The sequence below is a fragment of the Aulonocara stuartgranti genome, assembly GCF_965226115.1.
Source record: "Aulonocara stuartgranti genome assembly, chromosome: 12".
Taxonomy (NCBI): domain Eukaryota; kingdom Metazoa; phylum Chordata; class Actinopteri; order Cichliformes; family Cichlidae; genus Aulonocara; species Aulonocara stuartgranti.
Window position 1 is genome coordinate 38,457,903 of NC_138948.1, and position 15,879 is coordinate 38,473,781.

At 40.6% G+C, this 15,879-nt stretch overlaps 1 protein-coding gene across 1 annotated transcript in view; it reads left to right on the plus strand.

The window, feature by feature from the left end:
• Positions 1-2,761: 2,761 nt before the first annotated feature.
• arid3c (AT rich interactive domain 3C (BRIGHT-like)) overlaps positions 2,762-15,879 on the plus strand; it is a 78,518-nt gene continuing 65,400 nt past the window's right edge. Inside the window, exons 1-2 of the mRNA XM_082555326.1 lie at positions 2,762-3,357; positions 3,556-4,140. Of these exons, the coding sequence (XP_082411452.1) occupies positions 3,319-3,357; positions 3,556-4,140 (624 nt within the window). The 5' untranslated portion in view covers positions 2,762-3,318. The remainder of the gene's footprint in view (positions 3,358-3,555; positions 4,141-15,879) is intronic.

Consider the following 15,879-nt stretch of genomic DNA (forward strand, 5'->3'; position numbering starts at 1 on the left):
GGCAGGTTGCTGGAGAGGTGGCCAACAACATTCAAAAGAAAGATTATCCAACAAGGCAGGAAGCTTCCTTCTACCACTGACCTGGAAGAACTCTTGCTGACTCTCCTGAGGATGCCACTGAAGTTAATGCTGACATTGGTGAGCTGTTGTTTCTTTGATTAGCACATTCACAGCATATATAATGTTTGTCACAGAACAGCTGTCCTTTTGTATTTTGGGTCTACTCAAACATTTTGTCAATGCATTGAAATGTGTTGTTGATGATGATTCAACTTTATTAAAAACAAATATTTTTGACCTCTCAGCATTGCTTTTACATCTGATTCCACCATCTGGTCAGGGCCGCTAGAGACCAGGAAAGGTGTCAGCTTCTCAAGCAGAAAGACGTCTTGTGCTCTTCAAGAAGCTTTGTTTCTTTTCTATTTTTATGGTGTGAATTACCAGTTTAAGAAACATTTGATTCTTATTGCCTGTCTGTATTTGTCTTTTCAGACTGGAACAAATATCCAAGAGCACCTTGATGCCGTCACTACCAGCACTCAACGCTACCTGCTGTTGGGGTGAAGAAGAATGACATCCACCGGTTCTTCATTATTCTTGACAAGAATGCCATGCAAGTCTACCTCTTCACTTGGTGCTTTTGATGAACTGTTTAAAGCCCATTTTGTGTTTGGCACATCTTAGAACACCATGCTTCACAACATGTACACGTTCATCCAAACCACAGGTTTTAGAAAACATTTAAATACCAAACACCTTAACTATTTTGACCAACAGGCTGACACTGATGTTAATCTACAGCATGATGTGGCAGTTAAAGAAGTTTGTACTACAGGGGAGGTGATGTCAACTAATGTAGAAGAAACACCCACAACATCTGAAAAGGTCAAATAAGAGTCTTTGGATATGTGTGCCTCTGCTGTTGCACAGCTCAGGGCAGCTGGATTAAGCCTACTGTGAATAGTTTTGTCTCCTCAATGGAGGAAGTGTTTTTTGAGATTCATACTCAGGCTAAAGATGCAGCCTTACAGAGCGTACCTTTACAGGACACCACAAGTAAAAATAAATATAATAGTAATAAAATAAAGCATTTAGAGTCCTTTAGCCTGGAAAGATGGTGACACTGGAAGAAGGTCCAGAAATTGCTTGGAGCTGTGTTGTCTACCAGTTTGTTTTCAGCTAAGTGGATAATAACACACGGTACAGAGTACCGCCCTGACTTTACCATCTGTACAGATGTAGTGTCTGAGATTCCGTTTTTTGTAAGATCAAAAGTATTGTTGTGAAAGATGACATTGTGTTGCTCTGCAGAAAACTGATGGAAACCCTGTTGATGACCATTATCATGCATTTAGGGTCAGACTGCATCCCAACATGGTGCTGAAGGTGTTGAACATAAATGAGCTGTGTTGCTTCTTCAAATCAAGTATGGCATTTCAGATTCCTCCCTGTATGTCGTTCTGTATTGCCGTTTTATGCCGAACTAAATTCATTGTTTTAAAGTGTTTTATACACTACATGAGATGTTTTTATATTTTGAGCCTGACATAAAAATAAAGCTGTTAAATGTATAGTTGTGGTTTTTGCTCACTTGTTTTATATGTAAAAGCATTATTAAAAACCAGGTTTTCATGCTGCAAAACAGTGAATTGACCGTAAAGGTAAAACTACAGGAAGAGTTTTAGTAACACTACTTTGTGTAAAATTAATTACAAATTTTACTCTATGAGAGCTAATTTTCACTAGAGATGAGTGTATGAATAACACAGTATAGAGTAACATCAACTCCCATCAGAGTTTTTGAACCTCCAGTGTTAATTTCAAATAACTCAATTCAGTGTTAAAAATCAGTGGGATTTTACTCAAATAGAGTTAATTTATCACTATGATAGAAATGTGCATTAAATCAAGAGAAAAAGTCTGCATCTTTTTTCTGTTAGAGAAATGTGTCAATATATTATTTTAGAGTTAATACAGTGACAGCTTTACCTTATATGGACTTGTAAAGTCTTTCTGAGCTCAAAGCAAAGTGAAGAGAAAAAGATACATTTAAATAAATGACTAAGAAAAATAAGTGATTCTAAATAGAAAACTGAAAATCCTGTAACTGTGACGTTAACGGCACCTTTCTCAGGTTGATGGTTGTCTTTACTGGATATTTGCAATATCCCACAGGATTAATGATCGCAATCATAAAATGAGTGTAACAGTCAACGTCTAACAGTAAAAATATAAATTACAGACAAACTCTTTCAACTGAGTGGAGGACTCAGTGAATCACAACACGGTGGATTTTTATTTTAAAGCTGTAGCTCCGTGTTTCTGTATGAGTGTGTAAAAGCACTCGTTCATACACAGTAACATGTTAAGAGGAAGCTTGTGTTGTCTGTAGTGTCTGTCTCTGCGGTGCGCTGAAGGTTTAGTCCATCTGGGTAAATGCAATTAAACAGAGGGCTTAATGAAAACATAACTTTAATGTAACTGTAAAAATAACTGAAAAAGAATTATTTAAATTTCATTATTTTTCAATCACCTTAGTTTTTAAATACAAAAAGAAATATCCAGAAACTCAACATCTTTTTTTTGTACTTTATTTTGTTTGTTCGTTTGTTTGTTTGTTTGTGTAAAGCAAAAACAAACAAACAAACAAATGTCCCGTTGGTACAACATAAATATTAATAATTCTGAATACAAAAAGGTTTATGGAAACAGTCATGAGATTTTATTTCACGTGACTTTTTATTGGATTCATGTGACGAAGTAAATTTAAGGCTCGGTTTCACAGGTGCGAGCGGAAAACGCGTCACAGAAATACATATTCAAACATGAATATCTGTTGTAAAATATCAAAACAATATTATTGTCTCTTAATCATATGGAAATTACAGGCGTATTATGATCCCAGTAAAACTGACACATCTGGGTTTTAAATGCCTGTACACGTGACTGTATGTTTGAGTCGTTTTTTGTCATGTTGAAGTTCAGCTTTACAAAAAATACAAAACAAAACTGCACAAACCAGTTTGTAAACATACTTCAGGATGTCTGCTTAAATAAATAAACTGGCGTTACTTGAGCAGAGGTGTCAGTGGTTGCATCACAGCGTGCGGTCAGCTCTCAGTGCTGACGCGCTGCTGCTGCAGGTGGACCAGGCGCGCTGATCTCTACCTCCAGGCTTCATTCTCACTACATTTGCCACTTGTTGCCTAAAGAAAGCGGGCGCTCCGGCATTTATGACTGAGCCGCTTTACGCATTTATTCCTGAGCATGTTCGTGTTGCGCCTGAAAGAAGACTCGTGATTGGGCTGTTTCGGCAACATGGTTGATAACTCACGTGTAACTGCTAAGTCTGTGTTGGTAAGCGTCCGGACTTTATGTTATTTTGTCTTTACATCCAGTTCCGTCCATGTTTTCTGCGCTCACAGAACTTTTCACCTGCGGCTAACATGTGTCGCGTGCTATGCTCTTTATGACAATCTGATATCCGACCACGTGGCTTACTGAAGGAAGCATTTGATGTGATAATATTTACGACCAACCGCTTTTCCCTTGCAGCAAAGCTGTTTCTCCTCTGGCAGCAGCCTTCCACGCCAAACACCCCACAGCCCGTATCCCGGCGCACAGTCTCACCAGCTCGGCAGCGGCGGCATGAAACTCGAGGCTGTCATGGAAAACCTGCAGCGCCAGCAGGCAGCGCGCCTCGCCCTGGAGGAGAAGCTCCGGCAGGCGGAGAAAGAGAAGGAGCTCCGCTGTATGGTGGAGTCCCAGATCCACCAACAAGCTCTGGCTTTCCGCCACTATCAGCTGGCGATGCCAGGCGCCCTCTCCGCCGGAGCTGAAAGCTCACCCCCAGGAGTGACCCCTCCTCACATGGAAGTCCGTATATGCGCCGAAGACGGGAACTCCAACCCCGGTATCTGCGTTAAAGACCGGGACGGGGAGGGAGATGACACGGAAGAACAGGATCTCATGGACCAAGACGAGGTCGGGGACGATGTTGGGTTAAACCAGTCCTCTCTGCAGGAAGCGTGCGTGTCTCAGCATCTCAGAGTCTTCGCTCCCCACGGTCACGCAGACTCTCCATCGTTGCACGCCGCGTCGCAGAACCACGAGTGGACCTATGAGGAGCAGTTCAAACAGGTAAGCCAGCACTGACCCACTGAACGCATCGCCCTCCTGTCGGAGCTCGCTCTGCCTCTGTGGAGCTTTCATTTCACGTTTTCATTTATTGAAACGAACACACGTTTGGTTTTGTATGGAAATAGAAGACTTTAATGCGTGTGTGTGTGTGTGTGTGTGTGTGTGTGTGTGTGTGTGTGGTTGTTTGGGCTCAGAACATGTTCCACTCTGTAGTGTGCTGCTGCTGTTTTGCAGACAGAGCTTCAAACTTCACAGTTTACGCTGTAAAAGCTCCTACAGAGCACACGTACCTGCTGAGGTGTTTTACACACAGTTTGTTCTGAACCACGGCTGGAAGTAACCCACAGTTTTGGATGGTCACAGGATTTGTTTACATTTAGTGACTTTGAAAATATTAATATTATATAATATGAATAATATCCAACCATTAAGTTTGTCAGAGAAAAGGCTGCATCAGCATAATGTCTGAACAACATAACTGATGGGTTTGTAACCACAGTGATTCTAAGTCCTCAGATTTTGTTAAATGAGTTGATTCTGCAGAATTTTTGAAAAAAATTTTTTAGTAAGTAACTAACAAATCAGGTCTTGTTAGATGTAAGACATCAGAGTGTGTTTACGCTTCGTTAGCAGTTACAGGTGAGTCGTTATGTTTCCCAGTTGCTTCAGTCACATCTATACTCTCCCAGTCATGGACCGATTGATTGTGGATGTTTCAGGTCATCTTTTGCTTACGATGGATCATCCACAGCTTTGCCTAAACATGACGCGTACATAGTGACTGCATTATGCTTCACATTAAAGGACGAGAAACCAGAGCGTCTGTATGAAGACAGCTGTGTGCGGAGGATGGTGACCTGACACTCATTATTCAGGATTTGTTTATGTGACTACAGATTTTATTTTAATATCACAGAATAATAATATTGATGTTTCAGATCACATATAGAGTAAATCTTCAATCAGGTCATTTAAGAAACACATTCATTTGTTATGAAGTAATTCTTTGTTTTCTGTAAATTCATGCACGTGTGGCCACAGCCTGCGTGTTCCATGTGTATGTTGTTTCATTACTGTGGAGGTTATTCGTGTGCAATCTTTCAGTTATGGGACAATTAACCGATGGTTGTGTCTGCCGAGCAGAGTGGAGCCGACATATTCAGTGTGCTCAAAGCCGCAAATCAGAACCACAGGCGGTAAATGAGTCTTTGAAAATAGGAACGAGATGTGGGATGAATATAACGGCTCGCTGAGGAGAGAAAGGTCAACGTCACTTATATTTGTACTGTTTTACTTTGAATAGTGTTTAGCACAAACGATGCTGACGGGCAGCTGTTCAAGCTTATTTTAACTCTTAATTACACAACAGCAGACGACATGAAGCAGATTCTATAGAGATGAGTCAGAAAAATAAAAGAAATTCCTGAGATACAAGAAGTTGCTGAGCAGTGCTGAAATAAAAAGATGTGAGGCAGAAAGAGAGAGATGTCGCACAAAGTTTAGGCAGAAACTCAGACGTGCCAGAAGCTGCACTGTGGAGATTTCCCGTCTGGCGCCCACACAAGAGTTCTGGGATTTCCCCGTCTGGAAGTCGAGTCACTGCCACACTATTACACAACAGAAATCCCACCACACTCTGGGCTTTCTCTTCTAAATGCTCTCACAGTCTTAAACAGTGTGCGGCCTCAGAATCAGTCTCAGTTGAAAAAATTGTGAGACATGATGTTTTTGCCTGGTGATCCTGTCATAATCCTAAAACTTGTGTTGTTTGCAACAACTACATTTGTATATGTGCTAATATAAACACATTTTTAATAACACAGCAGAGTCGTGCTGTGTTACTGCACTGAAGTCAGTCATGAACCGTCACAGTTCTGCACGCTGACACAAACAGAACAAAACATTTCTTCCTTTGGCTACAACCAGGTGATGTCAGGTCACGTGCTCGGAGGTGGAACGTGATGGAGCACAGCTCTGGAGGAGTGTACGATTATCGTGCAAAAGCATCAGCACAGACGCACACATCTAGTCAAGAAGCGAGAATGCTGTTAAAGCCGAGTGCGTGCTGATCGCAGCCGAGCAGGTAACAGCAGTCGGACTCTGCGTGTGTCATAAACTGTGAGAGGAAGAGCCGCTCATCAGTCAAGTGTTGCTGTGCAGCTGTAGCCTGATGTTGACCAGTGATTATGTCACAGGGCATTTTCACATCACTTTACAGAGTAGATCAAAGTACTCTAACAACCATCTCTGTCACGTATACAACTCACTGCATCCATTCTGACATATTATGTTTCCAGACATTTGACTCTATGAGACAGTGGACGGGAACGTGTGCAGTGTGACAGTGGGAGAAGGCACACAGTGAAGAGTGGGCGTAACCACTGTGGCTCAAAAGGCTGCATTATTTCAATAAAAATAACAAGTAAAGTGTAATCATTACTTTTTGTATTACACATGCAGAAACATCAATAAATTACTTTTTTGTATGTGTAATGCAAAAATTGTTTATTTTTTTTTAAAAATATTTGAATTATTTGGTTTCAAATAGACGCTTCACAGCATGTCACACACAGAGATGTTAAAAACACTCCTTTTGTTCTGAAAAAGGAACTTCTGATGATGACTGAACCAGCAGAGCACATCTTCCTGTAGTTTCTTTCAATCTCCATCTAGTGCTGAGGGGCGCGAAAACCTAAAGACCTGAAGAAGAAACACGTACGCAGCGCACTCGAAAACTAAAACTTCACAGGATGCTGCAGGATGCACCGTGAGATAAGAACCGTATTTCCCAGTTTACTTGGATCTGGAGTTTTGTGCCACGTGCACCAGCGGAGGACAGAAAGCTTGTGTTGAAGTTTCTCGGTGCATCTCTGGAATCTCTGCATTTTTAAAAATCTTTGTGTTTATTTGTGTATTCATCATAATATCTAATGCGTTTGTCGCAGATTTTTAAAAGTCATTTGTTTACTGTTCGGGACTTGTTTTAATATCTGATTTAATAAACTGATCATTGATTTTTTCACAGGAAACGATAAAATGCAACACAATCTTTTCTCCTTTCTTTTAATACTCGACTGCTCAAAATCTTTACATGTACAAAAAGCATTAATTCAATTAAGAATAACAAGTGAATAATGACTATGTATTAGTTTATGCTTGGAGAGCTCCTCCTCAGGTTCTTGGTTAAAAATAAATAACTAAACAGCTGCAGGGCAGGGGCGGATCTAGAGAAATTTTCTTGGGGTGGCATGAGGGTGGCAAAGAAATCAAATGGGGTGGCAAAATCAAAGCCCCCTCCCCACACACACATATGCAGGTGGTTACATATGGTTAAAATAATTCAAATGCAGTAAGTATGCACGTTTTTCATATAAATATAGTCTATAACTTAATTATTGTCTGTAGCCCACATAATTACACACTTTAGTTACATGAAACATGTGAGTTTCTGTATAGCATGTATAATAAATGAACATGTAGCCCAATAAGTATAAAATCCAGTAAGCTACACAACATGGGGCGCTTCATTTACAAACACAAGTCTAACTTAAGTTTCACTGTTTTTGTTAGAAAACAGTCACATTGTTGCAGCTTAAATTACACAAAATGTCAGAAATCTGCACTGTCATGAACAAAAATTTAAACCTCATTTTTCATGATTTGTTGGATGAACCCTGAGGTCTGAAATACAACCGGACATTTTTGACTCCTTTTGAGTTTATGTTTGTGTTTCACCCTCAGATTGTTTCATTTTATTTTTCCCCTTGCCTTGTTTGGTGTCATTTTTTTCAGCTCAACTGAATTTAGTTGTTTTTTTTCACTGACATACTGTTACTGATCTGAAATCACACAAAGAACTTAAAATCCTAGTAGTATTTTTTTACGGTAAAAAAAACCCCCACAGACATGTTGAGTAAATTTTTATAACTTGAAATGCAAATATAAATTTTTGTAAACATGGTAAATGGCCTGTATTTATATAGCGCTTTACTAGTCCCTAAGGACCCCAAAGCACTTTACATATCCAGTCATCCACACATTCACACACACATCCACACACTGGTGATGGCAGCTACATTGTAGCCACAGCCACCCTGGGGCGCACTGGCGAGGCTGCCGGACACTGGCGCCACCGGGCCCTCTGACCACCACCAGTAGGCAACGGGTGAAGTGTCTTGCCCAAGGACACAACGACCGAGACTGTCCGAGCCGGGGCTCGAACCGGCAACCTTCCGATTACAAGGTGAACTCCCAACTCTTGAGCCACGATCGCCCCCCATATATATAAACAACTATTTATCTAAAAATGCAGCCAATACACCTGCCGTTTCTTTCATTTTGTACAACCATTTAAAAATATTACTAAAACTAAAATAAGAGAACAATCAGTTGTCGCAGTAAGATGCCCCACAAATGATGTGTGCCAGTAAAAAAAAAGTTTGTCCACCAAAAGATAGAAGAGCACAGGGACAAACCTGCAGGCCTGATAACAGCAGCTGTATCACTCCGCTGGTTTTCTACTTAGTGACAGTGTTTACAAATGTGCCTCTGTGACATTCATTAGTGCCCTCACTGACACACTAAACAAAACGACTACACAACACAACACACTAAGTAAACACTCCACACTAAACGTCACAAATCTGCCACATCTAAACTCACACTCCCCCCCTCTCTCTCTCTCTCTCTCGCTGCCGTTACCGTCACTCCTAAAACTTTTCCCTCTTCCTAAACAACCAAATCCCACATGTTGACTTTGTTTTTTCAAATTGGTCGACATGGTGCATTTTTCCACTGATAGGAAACATGTGGCTTTTTTCCTTTCTTTACTGTTTTCGTGCTGTCCTTAGAAAACGCTTAAAACACACACACACAAACGTGATGGCAGTGTTTAGAAAAAAGCGTGGCTGATATATTTTATCATAACTCTGGATTTACTGGCCTGTAATTAAAATTTAAAAACTTTGAAGTCCGAACTTTCAATGTGGCTGAAACAGAGACTCAGCGTGGCTGCAGCTTATGCCAGCTTAGATCAGTCATGTGATCTGGAGGTGCAGCGTGTCTGTGGACCACAGAGGGTTAATAACACTCACCTTCCTTCCTTTTCCAGAGTGTAACATCCAACCACCTGTGTAAAATCCTAATTTCCCATGGTGTTGTTCAGAATGTGCTCTGGCACGATCATAAGCATCGCTTGCTACTGAAAACAAGAAAAAAGCCGTCCTGCTATGGGCTGAACCATTTGTTGATGGTGGGGGGGGGGGGACACTATGCAATATATTCAGTTTTAGCATTTATATTCACTGTTGACTGTAACTACGCTCAAACTGTTAATGCTGTCTTATTTTAATAAACAACACTGTCATATGCAAAACTGGGGTGGCACTTGCCACCCCATGCCACCCTTCTAGATCCGCCCCTGCTGCAGGATAGTGGTTGTGGAACGAGCTCCGTCTGTAGTATCATTTCAATCCCCTCTTCCTGGCATTTAAATCAACCATAAAACTGTCCATCTTCTGATCATTTGTTAATGTGAAACCTTTAAGTCACAATTCATAACAACAGCAAAGGTGAAAAAACAAATATTCCTTCTTTACAATGACGACATGATTTTTGAAAAGAACCAACTGAATATATCCTTTCTGTTTACAATTACTGTATTTTGTTTCTCACCTTATTTTTCCAGTTTTTCCACTTATATGAAAACAAATAACAGCCTTTTAGTATTTAACATCATATTTAGCACATTTTTAGTATACACAATACATATGTCAGGGTTTTGAGCTTTTTGTGAGTTGAGGAGTTATTTTGGTTTGAAGAAGGGATTTATGTCTATTTTCATAGTCTTCTGATAGTGGTCTGATTATTTGTTCCTTTGTGCTTTTAGTTGTCCTGTCTTGTACTTTGCCTTTGTTTTGTTGGTTCCCTTTGGTGACGCCTCCTGTATCGCTCTGCTCTCTCTTTGCTCTCTGTGGTTGTCTGATCTCCCCGTTTAGTTGAGCCAGGTGACTTGTCCCAGCTGTTCCCCATCCTCTCATTATCTTCCTCCTCTGTTCAGTGTTGGGTCGTCTCTTGTTCCTCGTCATGTTTCCATGCCTGCATGTTGCCTGGATTTTCCATGTTCAAGTTTTTAAAAAAAAATCACATTCAAGGTTTTGTTCTTTGTCTTTTTTTGTTTAGCGTGTAGTTTTCCCAGTTTAGTTCTAGTTAGTTTCTCCCCAGTGTGCAACTGCCTCTTGTTTTTGTACCCTTTTTATCAGCCTTATAAAACGGCTCACATTTCGTTGATATTCAAGTTTTGTTCCATGTTCCTTTGTGTCTGCATTGTGGGTCCACTCTGCACAATTCATACAGTCTGCCTCGGCACACTGACACCACACAGCCAAACAGTGACAGAACAACATGAGCCTTTAAACTCAAAGCTGTTGGAGTACAGGCAGGAACTGAAGAGACTGCTCAAGATCTCCAGCTGCATTCACAGGACCACAGGTATAAGGATGATTTCTCTTGGACTGGCACTTATGGATATTCTTAGCAAGAACTCTTCCGCTTTTCCACAGTCTCCATTCTGTCCTGGTCTTCAGTTGCTTTGAAGGAGTCAGGGCCATGAGTTTGCTCTGTCACTCACCTCGACTTCACTGCCATAGTGGACCAGGTCTTCCATGCTTATCTCCTGGTCAGCCTCCCTGCTCGCCAGTTTCTGTAGGGCAGTCATTCTCAAACTGTGGTACGCAGGAAGTCTCCAAGATTTATTTTTTTTAGGATATAACTATTTAAAATATACATACATTAAAAATTCTTTACCACAAGGTCACTGAAACTGAGTTTAAATTAGGTTTTGTCCTTTTTGGAAAAAGGCATATTCTTTTTTATATCAGGCAACAGCCAAATTTACTAGGCAGCCTGACGAGGAGCTAAAAGGGCAGAGAAACGAATGAAAAATGACGATTCAAAGGCGATGCAATCCTGGCTTGGAAAACTCCAGCTTTGACCTAACAGCTGTTTATATTAATGTGGATTAAGAGTTTTACCTTTACTTTCACATAAGGTTGTTTGGATTAATAACATTTCTTGTCGGGGAGCAGAACAATGGTCTGAATGCTTTGTTGTGCCAAACACGCACACAAGAGCAGCGTTATCAACTGTCTGTATCCTCCTCTTGTTAATCTTTACGTTTTGTGTATTTATTTTATTTTTCATGTTATCATCAGAGTGGGTATAATGGCAGAGTGGACAAGGTGGTGAAGGCTAGGTTGGCGAGAGACCGGTAAAGAGTGACGCGTGACAGGAAGGGGGTGGTGGAGGGACAAACGTCTAGCAGGAAGCCATCAGACATGCTGGGTCTCCAAATGATGCATCTGCAATGAAACACACTAACAAACAGGAGTGCTGAAACCTGAAGCCACGCATCTCTGTGACAGCTTTGCATCCACCCCAGCAGAGGGAAGTGGGAGGCCCCTGATGGAGCGAGGAGACGGGTTGGAGAAGAGAATGAGCACATCCAGACCTGAAGATGCACTTATCTGTTTCATGTTGATAGCGATAGTCCAACAGGAAAGCAGTACCCCTCGGAGATTTCAATCCCCAGGAACAGAGTGTCAAAGTTATAATCCACAGGAAGACAATGGGAATCCAAGTCCTCTTAAATTTCTAATCTAACACGGCGAACATGAGCAGAGAAAAACCCATAAATGACAAAACCACTTTGTAAGTGCACAGTTTGGGCAGCGGTTGATCCCTTTTTCTGCAGCAGTTTCCAACTGTGAACCTTCTGAACCACTCATCTCACAGACGACAAAGGCAGCATCTCTTATCTGCACAACTTTCATAGCTGCTCATCCTTTGTCCCTTCTCACTCTTTCATTCGGAGCATCACATCTTCTGAGATAACATCTGGTTACATAGAAATACTTTCTCTCACTTGTTTCCTTCAAATCTCTGTGTGTCAATCACAGTATACTCAGTTATTTATTTTTAATGATTGTCAGACATTCTCTGAATCGTTGCTTAATCATTCTGACCAAGAACTAAAAGCAGGCAAGATTTGGGCTGTATGCCCTGTTTGCATTCCTCGCTGGTACAACCAACCCAGTACAGATGACACAGGCCAAATCACAGTAAAAGGTCAGGAGGTTAGGTATCAGCCTCATACTTTATGTCTTTGATTAAGAATAAAGATGACTTACTATTAGCAAAAGCACAAATAGATAAACTCTGTTCTTGAACTTTGTATTAAGATGTTAAGACCTGTAACCCTCTCTGGGACGTGATGACAGGTGTGCTCATCTCTTTCTATCCCCCTTTCCTCAACAATACACATAAAACTGTATTATTGGAAAACTGTGCATCAAAAGTAAAAATAATAATTAGTTTTAGAATTAAATGGACTGGTTCTTATACAGCACTTTTTTTTTTTTTAGAACTGTTTATTTAGTAATTTTTGTGGTAATAAACAAACAAACAAACAACATGTTAACGTTCTCTGACATGAGACCATTTAAGACAGGAAAGAAGAAAAAAACCAGACCAAGATTAATACAATAACATGTCGTAGAGATTTATAGCTTAATATTACAATGTTCCAGAGTTCTTGTTCGTTCACCCAAATCTGGCCACACAGTTCCTGGTAGAAGATCTTCACCTTCAGTTGCAAGCTTGCTGTCATTCGCTCCATTGTATGAACTCTTTTCAGTCTGTTTCCATTATGCTGTGGATGGTGAGGTTGTTTGTTTCCAATTCACTGTTATCATTTTCTTAGCTATCAGTAAGAGTATCCGTAGAATATATTTTTCATCTAAGGTGTACCTCTCCCTGAGTATAACTCCAAAGACAAATATGGTTGGGTTTAGTGCAGTATTTACTTGTAGGATTTGCTCTATTTATTCTTTGATTCTTAACCAGAAACCTTGAATTATTGGACAGTCCCAAAAGATATGTGAATAGTCTATCTATATCTCATCTAATTGTTGTTTTGCATTTTAGCTTTTTAAATATGTCATCTTTACCTTGTTGTTTATGTTCCTTCTCCAATCTTCTTTTTCATTTTCTAGTTCTACCTGTTTTGCAAGCCTTTGTTTCTTCATTCTGGCTCCAATAGAGATAAGTTTTGCCCTTATCGTGGCTTTACTGGCATCCCATACTATTGAGGGAGAGATACTACTATCATCATTTATAGCAAAGTATTCAGATAGAGCAGACTGTACTTCCTGTTTGACCTGTGGGTTTTTTAACAATGAGACGTTCAGTCTCCAGTGTTTAAAATAATCAAACATTCCCATATCAATGTTCAGAGTAACTGGGCTATCATCAGATATAGTAATTGATTGAATTGTTGTCTCTTTTGCCCTGAATAGCTCTTTTTTTAACATACAGAAAAAATCTATTCTTGTGTAGCTTCCATGCACATGAGACATGAATGTGAAATCTTTATCCGTAGGATGTTGATGCCTCCAAACATCTACGAGTCCCAGTTCTGCCATCGTGCCTGAGAGACTTCTAGACATTTTGGACTGGGGTCTTGTTATTGCTAGTTATTCTATTTCAGAGAGGTGAGTTTCTTGAATCAGGGCTACAGAGCACTGCAATCTCTTTAGTTGACCTAAGATTTCTTTTCTCTTAATTGGGTTATTGATTCCTTTTACATTATAGCTAACAAAGTTCATATATCGCGTTCTCTATATAATTGGATATTCCCCTTTCTTTCCTGTATGTACCGAGTATATATATACTTAGTCTGTAAGAGAAAATGTGAACTCAGGTCTATAACATATGTCAGAGAGAAAGAAAACTTAAAGCTAAAAAAGAACAAGACTTCCATCCTTCCAGTCGTCCACATTGTGGGCAACCCCCATTTGGTACGGGGCAGAGAAGTGTGACCCTCTTTCTCTGTGGGAAAAGTGCTTAATGCACAAATAACCAATATTACACTATTGTGTATAAGAGGTCTTAGTAAGTGTAGTCCACTCATATTAATCCTAAGCATGACCTCCGCCCAGACTAAAATATAACTTTCTAAGATAAGTGACATTTTACTACCCAAAATGAATTCCCGTCTATATTTAGGTAAGAACAGGTAGTGTATGTGGTGTACTTCTTACATTTTTGTCTCCCCCTTTTCCACACACTTTCAAATCACTCTGACGTTTAGTTAATTTAATGTCCTTCCTGCATGAGGACCCTGAGGTCCGAGATCGAGAACGCCGCCTCCCTTTGCCTTCTCCTGTTGTTTCTCCAACCTTCTTTCAGCTCTTCTTCGATGTGCCGTCTTTCTCCGCAACCTATTTCGACTCCAATCTCTTTCAACTGTTGCGCAGCCTCTGTTAATGTTGCAAAGGTCTTCTCTCCAGTGTCCAGTTTTATTCTCAGCTTCGCTGGGTATAGACATTTTTCTTGCACGTTTTTTTCTTTTAAGTTGTTTGATAACCTCGTATACTCTAGCTCTCTTCTTCTGTAGGTCAGGCGAATAGTCTTGGTCTCTGACATTCACACTCCGATGGACGAATCGCAGAGTGACTTGGCGTTCGTATCTTGGCGTTCGTATCTTGGTGTTCGTATCTTGGCGTTCGTATCTTTGCGTTCGTATCTTGGCGTTCGTATCAGCATTGAATGGATTAATATTACTGCTGCTTATGTTTAAGGTTGAGCTCATTTTAAATACTTTATTTGATTTAATGTCCAACAATGTCCGAGTTCTATAAATCATGCTTCTTATAAAACGCGTTTCTACTCTACATGAAAACTTAGTGTTTATAGAACATTCATCCATTCATGCCACCGCCTTTATCTAGGCCTCAGTATTCTCTATCTAACAGCTACAATCTGATGTATTTGTATGATTGGGAGAGCTACTTCAGGGTCAGGATCTCAAAGATCCTTTGGCATGCAGACTGAAGCAATAGCCAGGGATCAAACCACCAAGTTTCCCATTATTACAGTAGATGCTCTACCATTCAGGCTACAGCCACCCATAAGCTGAGAAACACAGGACTACATCTTGACTCTGTAAAAGTATCTTAACACAGTAGCAAAAACAAAATATCAGATGAATCAGACAAAGGCTTGAGCAGCGTTTGACATGGTTAACTCTTAATATCAACACCCGGTCAAACTTATTAGATTCAGACCTTCTCATAGATGCTAATCTGAAAGCACTGGTGATGCTTGCACCAGGTAGACTTGCCTGTTTTATTAGATCAGATATGGCTTGCATCCCTGCTTCATCATCATCTGAGCTCTTCTTGCTAACGTATTAACAACTTCTTCCCGCTTCTCTACATCATACATGGTGGCCAAGGTGGCTACCAATAGGAAAGGCTGTTACGATGATAAATCACTGAAGCCTGTTTACTTGCTAATGCTAGCTGTTTCCACACAAAGTGCAGATGGTAACTGAGCTCAGAGCAGTGATAGCACAGTGAGAAGCAGCCTGCAGACGATGGCAGTAAAAACGAGGATGCAAGCAGGTGGAGAGCTTTATGGGAGAGTGGACAGCTGATCACCTTCTGTGCAGTTCTGATGACCCTCTGAAGTGTTTTCTTATCGGTTGTTGTGCAACAAGCGTACCACACGGGGATGGCGTGCACCAGCACACTCTTGAATGTGGCTTGATAGGACACTAGCAGGTCAGTCTGCAACCTGTTCCATCTCAAAACCCTCAGGAAATGGGCTTCAGTGGACAAAGGTGGGTCCACTGGAGACCCAAGACCCAAGAGTTCTGACAACAGTGCTGTTATCAGGGGA